Genomic DNA, 17,136 nt, shown 5'->3' on the forward strand with positions numbered 1-17,136 from the left:
AATCCTACCGTGCACGCACAAGGGATTTCCCAAAGAAACGTAGAGAGTCCCGGATAATCTGCCAAATGAAAATTGGTCTAAATGGATATGAATTGATAGGGTTTCTACCAGGTAACAATAATTCGTTTGTATTAAGTCGATATCTGGAACAAATACAAAATGGCGGACACCTTCATGCTCGTTGTGTGTGGTTGCATAATCGCCAGGTACGGATGCTGGCCAACAGTGACGTTCTGAGTATTAAGTATAGCGAATTTGTACTCAAATGCTCTAGAAAGACTTCTGAATTGTCGGTAGAGCACAACAGATGAAGCAGGGTGATTCACATGTGTGAAAACACTTAACGAAAAATGTCCAGAAATGCACTCATACTCAGTAAACGTGAGTTCAAAGCGTCGGAAATGTAAGGATTAGCGTCAAGAACATGAAAACCATTGCCAATTCACCAATAATATTTCATCAATCCGATGCAATGTGATCTGCACGGTTGCATACCAATAAGGATGCAACAACTGAGGCGAAGTTGAAATTGTGCAAAAGGACTCACTAAGAAACTGGGTAAACTCAAGGAATGTCACTAGTGGGATCCCATGATCGATATTGAAATGTGGCCAATGTGTGTGTTGATATCAACATGCAGCTAATGGTCAAATGTCAATATGTCCCACAACTGCTGGGACACTGTCCCACGTGCGAAAACTAGGAAAATAAAGTTGTACATTCTGCTATAACATCTGGTGCACTTTTTGGTAGAACGTAATTAGAACACGATTGTATCAATGTCCCTTTTTGTTTGGAACATTGTCCCACAGTCGACACATATCACAAGAAATCTCTTAATCCATGGTTCAAATTATGATAGAGCGTGAAAATAACAAACTTGTATCATGTCCCACGTGTTTCGGGACATATAACTTACTCGAAATATAGGAAAATACCTCCAGAAATTTGTACCTTACACACAGTGCACATGCCAAGACAAAGACTAAAATGAACCAATTTGGCATATGTAACACTACTGCTAGAACACCATACATATGAAAAATAAAACGACATGAGAAATAGGAAGAAACGTCTTAAAGCTCTGATTGTTTAAAACTGTGCAGTAGGAGTAACAAAATGAAATATACAAGCATGTCGGGAGGCTGTACAAGAGCGCTTGCGAAACAAAGTGGGTACTCCTCAAAGAAATGAATACAGAGAAAGTGAGGCTTCCTGGAAGCCTCAGGGCTAGAGCGCTTGCTTTAGCTCGCGCGGTTGCAGTTTCCAATCCTACTGGGAGCCCACGGCCTCAGATTCAAAACACGAGTAGTTATTTTCCTATTTTTCGCAAGTGGGACGGTGTCCCAGCAGCAGTGGGACATGTTGACATTTGTCCATTAGCTACATGTTGATATCAATACACACATTTGCCACATTTCAATATCGATCATGCGATCCCACTACTGACATTCATTTAGTCAATTACCCACTACAGTTTCTTAATGAGTCCCCTTGCACAATTTCAAATTCGCCTCAGTTGTTGCATCCTTATTGGTAAGCAACCGTGCAGATCACATTGCATCCGATTGATGAAATATTATTGGTGAATTGGCAATGGCTTTCATGTTCTTGACGCTAATCCTTACATTTCCGACGCTTTGAACTAACGTTTACTGAGTATGAGTGCATTTTTTGGACAGTTTTCGTTAAGTGTTTTAACACATGTGAATCACCCTGCTTCATCTGTTGTGCTCTACCGCCAATTCAGAAGTCTTTCTAGAGCATTTGAGTACAAATTCGCTATACTTAATACTCAGAACGTCACTGTTGGCCAGCATCCGTACCTGGCGATTATGCAACCACACACAACGAGCATGAAGGTGTCCGCCATTTTGTATTTGTTCCAGATATCGACTTAATACAAACGAATTATTGTTACCTGGTAGAAACCCTATCAATTCATATCCATTTAGACCAATTTTCATTTGGCAGATTACCCGGGACTCCCTACGTTCGTTTGGGGAATACCTTGCGCGTGCATGGTAGGATTGTGAAACATGCGAAATTCAATACAGCAGGTATAACTTCTTCAGTGAATTTATTACCCGCCCTCTTTACGTTGGATAGTTTCCGACCTATTGGCGTTCGAAAGTAATTTTCCCACGCTTTCGCCACCTTCTAGATCTGAAACTATGTCCGATAGCCGAAAGTTCAAGAGAACTTTTTCTCTTGTTTCAGTGGCAGGAGTCACCTCCCAAGAGTCGTTAACACTTATTTTGCAAACCCGATATATACTGTATATAAAGGGATACGCTGCGTGTAACTCAGATTTATGACACAGTCCAGGCTATGGACCCTGCCATATATCTTCAGTCTCTCCAAAATTTGACTCGGCACGTGATTCGAAGCCCGCGATCGGTCTTCTAGAGATTTCCTCAGTTTCAGAACCAAATGACGTGATGGGTCCGTCTCCAAAGGCCAAGGTCGTCTTTGTTCCACGACGACTAACGCTGAAACCTAAAAGGCTTGATTTCTCCCACTACCGGTTTGGATAGAGAGAAGATGGATGCTAGGATCATTGCAAACATCCGCTTCTCGCTTTTACCGTTTTTGGCGTATGATGGTTATGCTGAAACCAGAAATGGTTTATTTCTACCACTTCCATTTTCAGTACGGGGTTGATAATTGAAATTTTGGGACAGTAAGTCTACATATACTTTTAAGAAAGTAAAATGAATTTTTATTTTTGGTCTGTAGTAATGTAATTTAATTCTGTATATATTAATACTAATTTTAGTAAATTAAGTTTATAGCTTACCAATTTGATTAGTTTTAAGTGTCTTTTTCTGATTATCTTTGTTCTTCTTTCTTGCCGCAGCCTTTCCCTTTTTCCCGGCAGATTTGAGCGTGTCATTCAATCTCTTCACGTTCCTCTTCGATGTTTTTGTACTCGACTGTTTTTGCTGTTGCTTTTTACTTCTGTTTAGATTCTTCTTTTTTGCTTGACTTGTCAGAAATGCTTCTGCAGGAGATTTCGGACTAAAGTTTTCCTCATGAGAAGCTGATTTCTTCCTAAAATAAAATGTAATCTCTAAAGAAACAGTATGTACGTGGTGCGCACCAAAACTACGTTTAGTCATAGTTCAAAAACTAATAAGGGTAGATTAATATAATTATACATGAACTAACTTTAGATTATAAATCTCAAATCTGTAACCTTTTTGTCTTCTACTTGTTTTTATTTTGTAAAAACTTTTTTTAATGCGGACCTCATAGAGTGGATTTTCTCGTAGACGCGCCTAATAGCTTTTCCTATATGTTGTTAAAAAGGTGTCGATATTCGCCGATTAGAAAGTGAACTTTCAAGTGTACAACTTCTTTGTATAGATGAACACTGGTTAGCTTCGAACATCAGCAGTGCTGTTAGCTTAAGTGGTTTCAACTTTGTAAGTTATTACGCTCATACAATCTAAAATCAAGACGGTGTTGCAATTTTAGCTCGTACATTTTTAAATTCAATCGAGATTGACGTACGGAGATTCTGCATCGAAACACATTGTGAACTTGCTACATTAAAACTTGATGAATTAAATATTTGTATTGTATGTATGTATAGGGACCCTGCTGATTACTTAAGAACTTTCTTTGAAGAATGTGGAAAAACTTCTTACGAGACTATGCATGAAGTTTAAAATCATAGTTCTTCTAGTGATATAAACATCGATAAATTAACACTTTCAACTGAATAATCGGTTTAAAAATTTGTTAAATTTATATGACCTGCATGCTATTGTCAATGTACCACTCTTAGATTTTCTGATCATGAAGCTATTTATTGTAAAATAGCTGCGATAAACATTTAAAGAAAAATCAAAAACCGTTAATGAGAATTACAATTTTTTCAAATGAAAATATAGATTATTTCTTTTTTCTATTATCTCATGAATATTGGAACACTGGTATAATTTGTCCAGAGCTAATGATAAATTCAATTATTTTATTGATACTTTTCTGCATAATTTTAATATAGCCTTCCCATTACAGTTACACAAAGGCACTAATAAAAACGCGCAAAGGTGGGTTGCGCGACGAATAAAAATTTCTAAGCAAAAAGTTATATATTACAATAAACTTATGAAAACTTTCACAAATTTACCAGTTAAATTTAAAGCAAATATAGAAACACACAATAAAATACATGAGAAAGTTATTCGAGCAGCCAAAAGAATTCACAATGAAATATTATATATAGATGTAAAAGTAAAATGAAATTGTGCCGAACGCAATAAACAAATCCACAAAGAGTAACCCAATGCGTAAAATATCGCTAGTAAATTATTGGAATAATTCTTTCGCTGATTTCACAGCCATTACTGAAGCTTTAATGATTATTTTCTTAATGTATGTTTACCACCTGGAATATCGGATATTGGTATAGGGGAAAAAATCTCGTGTAATAGGCATGGTATGTTTGTGACTCCGATAACTGAAGAGAAGCTATTGACCTGTATCAGAATCAATTCTAGGTCTTGTTCTGCGAGTATAGATGAAGTCCCGTCCATAGTTACTAAATAAAAAAAGTGCGCATTTAATAGGAAAGCATCTCTGCTATGTTGTAAATATATCATTTCAATTAGGTATGTTTCTTGAAATATTAAAGATAGCAAGTTATACCTTTGTACAAAAAAGGAAATATTCATTATGTCCAAAACTACAGACCTATTTCTATTCTATTTGTTTTCTCGAATATCTTTGAATCAGTAATGCTATCGCGATTGAAAAAAATTATATCCTACCATAATGTGATTTCAACTTCTCAATATGGTTTTCAAAAAAACAGATCAATCAATACTGTACTGTTTACCTCATTACAGAGATTTCTAATATTCTTGAAAAGAAAAAATACGTAGTAGGCTTATTTGCCGATTTTTCTAAAGTTTTGATAGTGTATAACATTCTCTTCTATTGAACAAACTTCAGAAGACGGCATTAGAGGTATAGTGCATAAATGGTTTTCCTCGTACTTGACGAACAGAAAATAGGTAGTTCAAAGAAGTAAAACAGTTAGCAATATAGAAGTCGCATTTTCCTCCAAAACCGCTGCTATCTCCGCAGATGTTTCTCAAGGCTCAATTCTTGGGCGAGTTCATTTTTTGCTGTGCATAAACGATCTTGTTCAATTTACAATAAACAACAGACTGACATGGGATGAACTTATTGTTGATCTAAATAAAAGATTAAACACTGTTTTGTGATTTATAGACTGGTTCTGTTTCAAAACAAACTTCACTTTCATTATATTATGCTAGCTCCAGTTTTTATTAAGTTTTGGAATTATTTTCTAGGAAGCATTCTATAGTGCTACTGTTTTTCCCTTAACGAATTAAAGCATTTTTATTCACGTAAATGTACATTCATACGACACTCGATAAAAGAATAACATATACACGTTGTATCAAAATTATGTCTGTACTAAGAAAAGTGCTTTTATTATGTCCAATAAATTATACAATAAGATTTAGACTCACTTTAAGGTTATTCAAACCTTACCAATATTCATAAAAGTTATTCAAATTTTTGAGTCACAAAGTGTAGTAAAATGTTAATGAATATTTAACTGACACTACGTAAAGTTACTCAAATATCTCAATATTAATGGCAATTCCTATGTACTGGTCTCTGACCGCTTACGTACGAAATTGGATAAATAAATTGAAACTGAAATGGAAGTTATTGATGTCTTGATGTGCAACTGACAATAATTAATATGAAAGACTGCTATTCTGAATAGTTTTAATAAAATATGACTAGAAGAGTCACGCTGCACCCTTCCCAGATGCATGTCCACTGTGTGGATAAATTATTTTTAAAAAAAATGCGTAGAATATGTTATACTTACTTAAACAGAGCATCAGAAGATTCTCTTGTAGTCTCTTGGTTCACATTCTCCTTTCCTACTGTAAAAGAAAGGGTATACGAGAATATGAATAAATATGATAAAACATTTTAAACTGAGTATTAACAACAAAAATATTCAACAAATAGTATCACTATTATTGCATATAGGTCACTTGCTGAGAGCTGATAACCTTTAATGCACTTTTGTTCATCAGGAACCTCTTACTTTTTAATGTAAGAATTGCCCATTTCAACATCGTCAATCAATTAGAATTTTTTCCCCTCATTTATCTTATATTATATCCGTAACTAGCATCAATTACTCGATTCGTTGGGTTAAATAAAGAAAAAAATAGTAATATGATCCGTTGGCCAGTCACTTTTTACTATTACTAAACCGCTCTCTGATATAGATTATTTTCGATGATTTTTATATTTCTCTCCTTTCCTCCTTCGCAATGTTGTGTGGCTGAATTTAGATTTAAACGGCATTGGAAGTGTCACTGTTCATCATATTGACCCCGGAAACTGGATTCGGCACTAATATCGATCATTTTCGATAATTTTTATGTATTTCCCTTTCCCCTACCCTGTGTTGCGGGGCACGGCATCGGAAATCTCATTGGTCATCCCAATGACCCCGAAAACTATTAATTCGACACTGATATCGGCCATTTTCGATCATTTTTATATATCCCCTTCCTCCCTCACCCCATCTCCCAAGCTACAGGGCTGAATTTGGATTTAAAGGGCATCAGAAGTGTCACTGTTCATCTCAGCGACCCCGAAAACTGTGGATTCGGCACTAATATCGGTCACTTTCCATGATTTTATATATTTCCCCCTCCCCATATTACGAGGCACGGCATCAGAAGTGTCACTGTTCATGTCAGTGACCACGAAAACCATGGATTCGACACTGATAATGGTCATTTTCGATTATATATATATATATATATATATATATATATATATATATATATATATATATATATATATATATATATATCTTTTCACCCCCTTCCCCAAATTACAAGGCTTAATTTGGACGTGAACCGGATCGGAAGTGTCACTGTTCAACTCAGCGACTCCGGAAACTATGGAGTCGACACAATATTCGTCATTTTCGCCCCAAGCTGCGAGGCTGAATTTGAATTTAACCCTTTCGGCATCCGGGGTTTTTGGGGTATTTTTTAGACTTTTAGTCAAGCAGCTACTGCATCGTCACTATTTATCCTAGGATCATAGTTCATACCTCATTCTCTTCAGAATGGAGCTGGTTTTCAAATGGTACCACTTGCATTCTCATACCATATACCAGGAGAGGGAAAAGTAATGTCATAGGGAAAATTTCGGAGGGAATTTTTTTTCACATTTTGGGCCTCTCTGGAACGGCCCTGTGTAAACGTAGAGATCTCAAACAAATCTGATAAATAGTACTTGGTAGACTGAATGTGTGTGCCAAATTTCAAGTTTCTATCTTGAATACTAAGGGCGGGAGAAATTTTATCAAGAATCTCCACAACGCTCCAAATTACCACAAAACACCATGATCTCAGGTAAAAAATTTCCTGAGATCTCTATTTACCCTAGGACTATAATCCGCCAATCATTCTCTTCAGAATAGAATTGCCTTTCAGACGGTATGACTCACGTGTCTCCATCATGTATCTAAGGCGTAAAATCCCGAAGAAAGGGATATTTTGATAAAAATATCCTTTTTTTAAAACTTTTTACCCATCTGGATACCCCTTGTTTTAACGCAGAAATCTAAAAAAAAATCTGGTAAATACTACTCGGTGGACTGAATGTTTGCAAAATTTCAATCTTCTACGTGCAAAAATAAGCCCGACAAAAAATAATGAACAATAAAATAATAAAAATAATAAAAGAAAATATATATTTTAGAATTACGACGTCATCACCTCCTATGTCTCGACGCAGGAAGGTGTCAAACCATACGTAAGGTCTTCTACAATGCCCCTGGACTTGAAAAACAAAACAAAAACAAAAAAAAAAAAAAAAAAAACGGACGAAAAAGTTTAAACAGGAGAGTTATAACGCAATGTACCATGAAACACCCGTATGGTACAAATTGTACCATCGGATATCCAAAGGGTTAAACAGCTTCGGAAATCTCAGCGACCCCGAAAACTATAGATCAGACACAAAAATCAGTCATTTTCGATCATTTGTAAATGTCTCTCTCCCTTCCCTCCTTTAAGTTGCACCGTGAAAGTGATATGACAAAAAAACATCTCAGGTCCGAACATCATCTATGCTAAAAATTTGAATGAGATCTGTCGGGTGGTTCAAAAATGATGAAGTCACAAAGACAGTTACTTTCATTTATATAGGCCAACATAGACAGGTTTCACTGTATATATATATATATATATATATATATATATATATATATATATATATATATATATATATATATATATATATATATATATATATATATATATATACAGTGAAACCTGTCTATGTTGGCCACCGTCGGTTCCATCGAAAAGTGGCCAACTTATAGAAAATAAGTGTGATTTGTGTATTTTTAGAATAGGATTTCTAGTATTACTTGATTGTAAAATTTTAATAAGCAGTGGCACGACAGCTACTTAGAGTAATCATAAAAAGTACAGTACTAGATAATGTTACTATAGTATGTTTAATATATGTGCATACCTTTCTCTTCCTGAAAACTAGTCTGGTATATTGGATTATTCGGATTGAAAACACAATAACAAACAACTATGAAATAGAAGCGGATATACGCAGTTATTGAAATTGATTATAACTGCGTACATCACGCGCACACTGAGTTATTCAGATAGAAAACAAGAAAAGCTAAGGTATAAATTGAGAAAATCATATGCAATTTTTATGACTTTTTTTTCGGTTGTTACTGAATGGTGGTTCATTCTAGACGTATTTGTTTTATTCTTTGTGGCAGATACGCACATTTAATATTGTAGTTAACTACCTCTTGTTAATGAGCCATAAGTGTTTCCCTCGGAGCAAAAGAAGTTTTGAGAAAATCTTGAGGGAATTCATATCTCAAAAACTCCGCTATCTTGACAAGCCAACAGGTGCCAATAGTTGACAATTAAGATGGTTAGTTTTAACCTTGAGAATTTTCCGGAATTACTAACGCTCCCCACTGATGAAAGGAGCCGATATAGCTAATGGTTTTACCAAAACAGACAGGGTAAACAAATACATACAACCATTTCCTGAATTTCTGTACGTGCCTTTTCTTATTCACATCTTCCTTCACCACCCCTTTATGAGGGTAGTCTTCTGGCCATTGACCTCCAAGAGCAAATCGAGGGAATCTTTGCTTCTTTTCTCCAGTCACAAATACAGAACATCTGCTTCTCATGTGGGAATTTGAAAAATAACAAAACTGTATTTTGCGTGGCCAAGATACGCAGGTAAATTTATCATTATCATCATAGGGCAACGTTGCTTCAGTGTGGCCAAGTTCCAAGATAGACAGGTGGCCAACTTATAGAGTAGTAAGTAACGAATGTCTTATGGGAAAATGCAGGTTCAAAACGAACTAGGCCAAGATAAGCAGGTGGCCAACTTATAGAGGTGGCCAAGTTGACAGGTTTCACTGTATATATATATATATCCCCTCTCCCCCTCGCCTAAGTTGCATCGTCAAAGTAAAATGATAAAAATCGTCCGAGGCCCGAACCTCATCTATGTTGAAAATTTGATTGAGATAAGGCATTTTTTCTCAAATAACGTCTTCACTAATTACTAATTGATGTGATGGAATGCACGTCTACTAATTATATATATAAATCGTAAAGCGCTCAAAAGACAAAATCTTCGAATAGTTTCTGCGAAAATCTGTACTTTTTATCTCTTCCTCGGCTCATCTGAACAAAAGTTGCTGCTACATAAAGTAAGTAATGTATAAAGTTCTTTGTTTGTCCATCCTGTAGAGTAAAAGCGATGGAAAAAGAAAAAATCCAAGTATTAAATTATAAACTCGTACCATCTACGGCATGAACAAACAAAGAACTTCATACATCATATTTCTTATCCAGCAGCAAGTGTTCTTCGCATGCACCAAGGAAGAGGTGACAATACTATACACAAATCTTGTCTTTTGAATATTTCAAAGTATGATTTTTTTTTTTTTTAACAGTTAATATTTTGATTATCTTGCTTCCTCTTTCTTTCACTAACTCTAAGGTATCTCTCCAATTTCTTCATTTGTTCTCTCATATTATCAATTAAATACAAGTACTTGAAATATTGCACGCATGAAATATGGAACCTACTGTTGTAATCCTTCACCTTTTTTAAGTTTTTGATCCTGTCTCGTTTCGCTTACAATATTTCATACGATATAGAAACGCATTTCTTAATTCCTTTCTCACTGCTTTTTCTTTCATTTCGTATGTTACTACAGATGTTTTCAAATTCGCCCTCTGGTAACATAAACACTTTACTGTCTTCGCCCTCAACGTATAGACTACGAGATCCGTTATGTTCTTGTAACTCCTAAATATACCTACTTAAAACTCTATTTCTATTACTATCTTCCCATTCTTAATTTCTACTATTAACAAACAATATGAGCAGTAAATTCATATGCCTAAAGCTTGTTCGAGTTACATGTCAAGGTGATTCAGGACCGAATGTTATAAACACAGAATGCGATAAGGAATGTAATTCTAAACAAAAAATTTACCATACTCATGTGTTCTATATCTAATAGTTTTCGCGTGAGGGGCAGTTGAACTTTTTGATTATTTGTAACTCAACAACATGCATTAAAATACGTAGAGGACATGTATATCTTTCTGGCATATATTATCACTACAATTGAGTCTTCAGTAGTTTGCTGTTTAACCTTCCAGGAAAAGAAAACAGTGTCTAGCGTTTTCGGCTACTTTTGTCCAATGAATCTCCGAAAAAATGAATGTCTACTTCTAAACATACACAGTGCCTCTGGCCGAGAATACTTTCCCATCTCCAGGCATGGTTTGCTCTGTGTGTGTAGTTCTCGGATAGATAATACATTTTTCTTGGATCATTTTAGTTAATTCGGACGCCAATAGGTCGGAAACTATCCAACGTAAAGAGGGCGGGTAATAAATTCACTGAAGAAGTTATACCTGTTCTATTGAATTTTGCATGTTTCACAATCCTACCGTGCACGCGCAAGGGATTTCCCAAAGAAACGTAGAGAGTCCCGGATAATCTGCCAAATGAAAATTGGTCTAAATGGATATGAATTGATAGGGTTTCTACCAGGTAACAATAATTCGTTTGTATTAAGTCGATATCTGGAACAAATACAAAATGGCGGGCACCTTCATGCTCGTTGTGTGTGGTTGTATAACCTCTACCAGGTTATAGAAGGATTTTTTGTGGAGACACTGTATATTTCGTCAAGACAGTGATCATTATTTTCGATTTATACTTTATTCTGCAACGCACATAAGTTCTTTCTTTGGTGGGAATTGCTTCTATCCCACACAATTGGACAAAGAAGTCTTTCATCGTTTTTTCATATATATATTTAAAACATTGCTTTTGCTGAGAACATTTCAGTTAGTGACTAACCATTTCAGTGTTTCTCCCTGACTTATTATATGCACAGTATATATTCTGCAGTTATTTGAAACTGAATTAAGTGCTTTCTTTAATCGCTTATGGAAACATTACAATAGATTAGAGAAATACGGGCTGACCAGATGTCCCAGTAGCCAAAGTGGCACCAGCCTCACAGTTTTCGTAGTTCGTTATCTGTACTTTCTCACGCCAAAGTTATCGCAGTGTCTAGTGCATTATGGGCAGTTGACTAAAATTAACAGAAATTGTTTTCTATATTCTGTTTGTATGTGCATACAGGTGAGTTAACTGAGTGATTTTTGAAATGAACTGCCAACACTTTTCTGTTGACCATTGCAATCCGTAGCTTGAGCTTGGATGCTCGAGGAGTTTGACTCCAGGTCTGGAAGATGTAACCACGCATCTCGCGTTGAACTTCAAACATAAGTTGCGTTAAGGGGCATAAGCTATTTAGCCGGTGAAGGACGATTTCTTACGGCTAGCCCCAATCAGTGAAATCCCAGGTCCTCAGATCTTGTGCGTTTAAAATATTATATACGCGCCCTCCAATATCTGTATTCCATTGTGGAGATCTTCTTTTGTGTGTTTGCTGAAGATTCACCTTTACGCTGCAGGACTGTTCAGCGTAACAACTGGATTCATCGTGGGACGATCCAGACAACTTTCCCCCAGTGCTACCCCCCAAGTGTGTCAAGGGTGTGAGAGAAGAATGTGTAGTGATATCTGAATCTTAATCATATATATATATATATATATATATATATATATATATATATATATATATAAGGGCTATATTACCCGAAAGAGGCAAAACGTAATTTCAGCGGCAAAATTTATTAGTGTCCAGTGTTGTGTTCATTCCTCTTCGCTATTTCTTTTTCAAAATAGTGTTCTAATAAATAAGTATAGTGTCATTTAATTCAGTGTGTTTTCGTTGTTTGTATGAGTGATGTTTGTGTGCGTTATGGTCTGGATGACCGTCTGATCGTCCGTGAGGTTTTCGAGACGAGACACCCGAACCTCTCGGCGCCTAATGCTCATCTCATTATTGAGACCGACGAGCTTTTTTGGGAAACAGTTTGTAACCTTTCTTGGAGAGGTCTTCGTCGTCCTGTCCAGGTAAGTAAAGTATCAGGAGTATACTTATTGGTAATACCACGAGCCAAGGACAGCGAACAGAACTACAGGCGGTTATAAATAAATAGCTGCCCGAACATGGACCACGAACTGAGGACGGTTACAAATAAATGACGCCCGAACTACCGACCCGAATCGAGACCGTTGGTGCTCGAATATACATATAAGATTAATATTTTAATATATCATTTCTCTTTCAGCTTAGTACCAGTAATCTGAAAAAAAAAAATCTTTTTCAGGTGATTTTAATAATATGTTTTAGTGATAGCTTATTCTATCCTAATTGTACGTTTTGTTTTATTCTTGTTGAAGATGGCATACAACGAAGCAGATTTGTTTACTAAGATAGCTTCAGTTTTTCAAATTCATCTTGCTAGATTAGAGAAAGAAATGAAAGAGAGCCGTGCTGAGTTTAAAGAGAATGTCGATAGATATATAAATCGAAATAAAGAGAATATTGAAGATTTAAAAAAGGAAAATAAAGAAAACCTAGCTAGATTAGAAAAAGAGCTAAAGTGCGGATTAGGTCAAAAGATAGACGGTTTACGGAACGTGTTTCGTGAAAATAGTCAGCAAACGGAAACTGCTGAAAACAAAATACCGGAATGTAAACCCCAAGTACAGTCAGATGTTCCTACTGGATACGAAACACCGGAATTTGAACCTCAGTTAGTGACTGATATTCCTAGCGTAAACAAAACATTGGAATTGGAACCTGAGCTAGAGACTAACATCGCTAATGAAAAGGAAACACAGGAATCTGAACTCCAACCAGAGACAGGTAGTCTAAACCAACCTCGTAACAAATCTGATAACGATTTTATCTATTCAGAATCTAGTAACGCCGCTTGTAGTAGAAGTAGTAATCCACGTAGACGACAGAGGTCGTAAGCGCATCCACGAACATATAGAAGCGATAGAAATCCACGAACATATAATTGTAGACGACAGAGGTCGTAAGCGCATAAAAACAGCTGTCACAAACCACAGAGAGAAAAAGCGTAAACGAGGTTACAGTTATAGCAGTAGGCAAGGATACGAAGACCAGATGTTAAACAATACAAAATTTAAAGGGAATCAGAACCAAGAGCGCATACGAAAGAATAACAAATACAAAAGAAGTCGTAAATCACGGCCACGTAACCTAAGTTATCACATACTAGACAGGAACCGCAATTTGTGTGACATTAAGCATAGATTTGTACGGAGAGGTAACCATCGTAGAAATAGACAAACAAACCGTAATTATCAAAGCAGAAACAGTAATCATAAAAAAAAAGTAACCAAGACTTTGTGTGTTGATACAATTTTTTCCCCTAGTGGAGAAGTCAACTTGTCAAACTCCGAAAACGACAAGTCCGATGAGAATAATTCAACTCCTTTACAGGTTAATAACTTATCAACCACCCGTTTGCTATCTCTTTATTTAGGAGATCCTTGGTTACATTATTACTTCAATTCAACATATTGGGAGCCTACGTGTATCCCATTAATCGCACCTAACCTTACCGGTGGACTACAATTACGTAGAAGCTATACAGAGAGCAGGAATTGAAACAGATGTTAAGTGAGGTTCACTTCATTAAAAAAAAAAAAAAAAAAATCCTACACTGATACGAATTTTCTTTCAGGAAAGCAACGCATTTCTTTTAATCTTTCTTTCAACTTTTAAGTGATAGATATTCATTCATTTTTCTTCCTTTTTGCTTTTAGTTTTTGATAGAACACCTGGATACGAAAAGAAGAACTACGCATTTCTCTCAAACTTATTTTTGCTTCTAGCTTTTAACTGTTCGGCAATGAGCAGATAACACGTTTTTCTTTCTTTATTTTGATAAGATAGTCGCTGCATTCTCGACCACCTGTGCTTATGGTTACGAATGACGAACGGCATACAGCTGATTCTTTTCCGCTTTTGGTCTTTACTCCGTGTCGCGCCTCACAATTGAATACTAATGTTGCAAACCTTATCACTGACTTACTATTAGTTTAATGTCATTAATTTTTTCTTGTTTTCATTTCAGATGTTTGAATTTAGATCTTTTAGTAAATAATTAACGTATCACATACGTAGGGGAATTGCATTTTAAAAGCAATTTGAAATCTTGGCGCGATTTCCGTATCCCCAGCCAGTGGCAAGATGTTTTGGCGTTATAATATATATTTTTATTGTATTTTAAATTTTAAATCCCTTTTTAGGATCCCTTCCCACTTTCGAAATTCTTAAATACGTTATTACGTGTTATTTACAATTCATGTTTGGTTTTCTTTTTAGAATTTTTTCCAAAAATATCGAGATGTGCAGGATCAGAATATTTTAGTTGTTACTAATATATATGTATATAGCTGTATGTTTATAATTAAAATTTAGTATGTAATCATATACGTAGGGGAATTGCATTTTAAAAGCAATGTGAAATCTTGGCGCGATTTCCGTATCCCCAGCTAGTGGGAAGATATTTTAGCGTTATAATATATTTCTATTGTGTTTTATTAAAAAAAAATCTTTTTAGAATCCCTTCCCACTTTCCAAATTCTTAAACATGTTATCATACGTATGACTCACAATTAGTTTGATTTCCTTTTAAGAAAAGTAGAATGTATAGATAAGAAAATTTTAGTTGTTGATTACATATCCCGTATATATTTCTGTATTTGTAAATGAAACTTAGTATGTAATCTCATGCGTAGAATATGAAACTTTACACTTATAATCAATGTTAAATTTATTTTTCAGTGTTAATCTTAGATTTTCGTTTTCATTTTGAAGTGTTTACTGTAATTTGATTGAACCTCATTTACGTCATTTACCCGATTTTGACTTATTTGAATTTCCAGGATGTGACATGATATATTCGTTCGAAGAAAAAAGTTTAGAACGGAAAGTAGGCTAAGCCTTAAACAAGTGATAACAGACATTTCCTTGTTGGTAATAGTGTGTGTAGGAATGTCGTGTGAATAGTATAATTCTCCGAACGAAAGCAGTAATCTTTTTATTGTAGAAGGAACTATATGAACAGATATTCTGATGGTGAACGGTCGTTTTTCCCCTCATATTAATATGTATGCGGAAATATGTTTAACTTCTATATTTTCTTGTAATTTCTAATTAACATTTTTTTTCGTCTTCTCTAGACCACTGAACGACCGTAGGGGAACTTCTTCGGGTAGGATATTTTATGGGGATAAATATAAATATTTTTTTTTCAGGGAGGCAATATTTCCTGGAATTGCAGATCTGTAGCAAAAATGGATGTGGCTAATCCATTGGATATTCCATAGCTAACTGTATTTTCGTCATCAATCGCAAAATATAGTTTTCATTTCTCTTCTTCCTTTATGGTATCCGTAACTAAGTATGCGTATTCTTAGGTTAAATATTTTGAGTATATTTTATTGTCTAGTAATATTCTAGTGAATATTTTAATGTTTATGAATCGTAACTATATTGTGTACTTGTATGCTAATGAGTTGTAATGTTTATTTTTCATGTTAATTTTGAGAAAATTGTATTTTAGTTCCAGTATGTCCTAGAAACTATTCGAATTTGATATAGATCCCGAATAATAAATTTATTTTCTTTCCAACAGCATGAAGCCATAATGTTTTATGAAAATGACTTTGTCAATTATTTCGTATGCTCGATGACTGAATTTTAATGTGTTAATAAGACCATTTTGAATATTTGTAGCGAAGATGCCTAAGGAAGCTTGTTACAGCTGTTTTGTAGGGAATTTTATCTTGATGTTTCAGACCGACCAGAGAGTTGTAATGTCGTTGACTATATTCTTGTTTGTATCTCATGTTTTTCTTTTAATAGGTCTCATGTATTTTGTCTTATAGAGACATATCTTTACGATGCTACGAGAGCATTTGTATTTTGTGTGTTTACACATTTTTTCCAGGTGGATGATGTACGTTATGTTCCAGGGAACATACCTGTATTTTACTGAATATTAGTGTTGATATTTCAGTTATGTATAGAAACATTTTGTAAGTGCCTATGGTTGCAGGCCTTCTTCGTTTCTAATTTTGCCTCGCAGGTGTCGATGGCATATTTTGTGTGTAAGTACGTGTAGTATTACACATTTTTCCCACCTATGGTTTTGGTCAATTCATGGCATAATGACCATTTATTTTCAGGAATGTTTGGACTAGTGAGTCAACTTCCTTGATTCAGACCTTTGAAAAACTTGGATCAACACTGTATAGTTTTCAACGCTTTATTAATAAATTTTTTGCAGATAATACCCATATGTTCTGGTAACCCTACAATGTTTACGTTTATGGAAGTGAACAACAACCATTATTTTAGGCTTAAGCTAATAATAACTTTGTTTCAGAATAAAATCATTTGTTGTATTGAGCATTATCGAACTAAAGTCTCGATGAGCAGATGGCATTTGATCTTATAGCGTGCCGAATTTTCTTCATACATGTCAACGAAATCACGATCTTTTCTTTGATATGCAGAATCATGCTTATTTCTTGGAATTACTATGAACGTCAATTTTGACA

General features: G+C 35.2%; 1 protein-coding gene across 1 annotated transcript in view; it reads right to left on the bottom strand.

Annotated features, from left to right (window-relative positions):
* Window positions 1–2,789: 2,789 nt before the first annotated feature.
* The window catches only part of LOC145679404 (uncharacterized), an 82,333-nt gene continuing 67,986 nt past the window's right edge, over window positions 2,790–17,136 (bottom strand). Inside the window, exons 9-10 of the mRNA XM_081749986.1 lie at window positions 5,882–5,939; window positions 2,790–3,054 (exon numbers count right to left, since the gene is read on the bottom strand). Of these exons, the coding sequence (XP_081606112.1) occupies window positions 2,790–3,054; window positions 5,882–5,939 (323 nt within the window). The remainder of the gene's footprint in view (window positions 3,055–5,881; window positions 5,940–17,136) is intronic.

Source organism: Thermobia domestica, chromosome 2, assembly GCF_964235325.1.
Source record: "Thermobia domestica chromosome 2, izTheDome1.hap1.1, whole genome shotgun sequence".
Classification (NCBI taxonomy): domain Eukaryota; kingdom Metazoa; phylum Arthropoda; class Insecta; order Zygentoma; family Lepismatidae; genus Thermobia; species Thermobia domestica.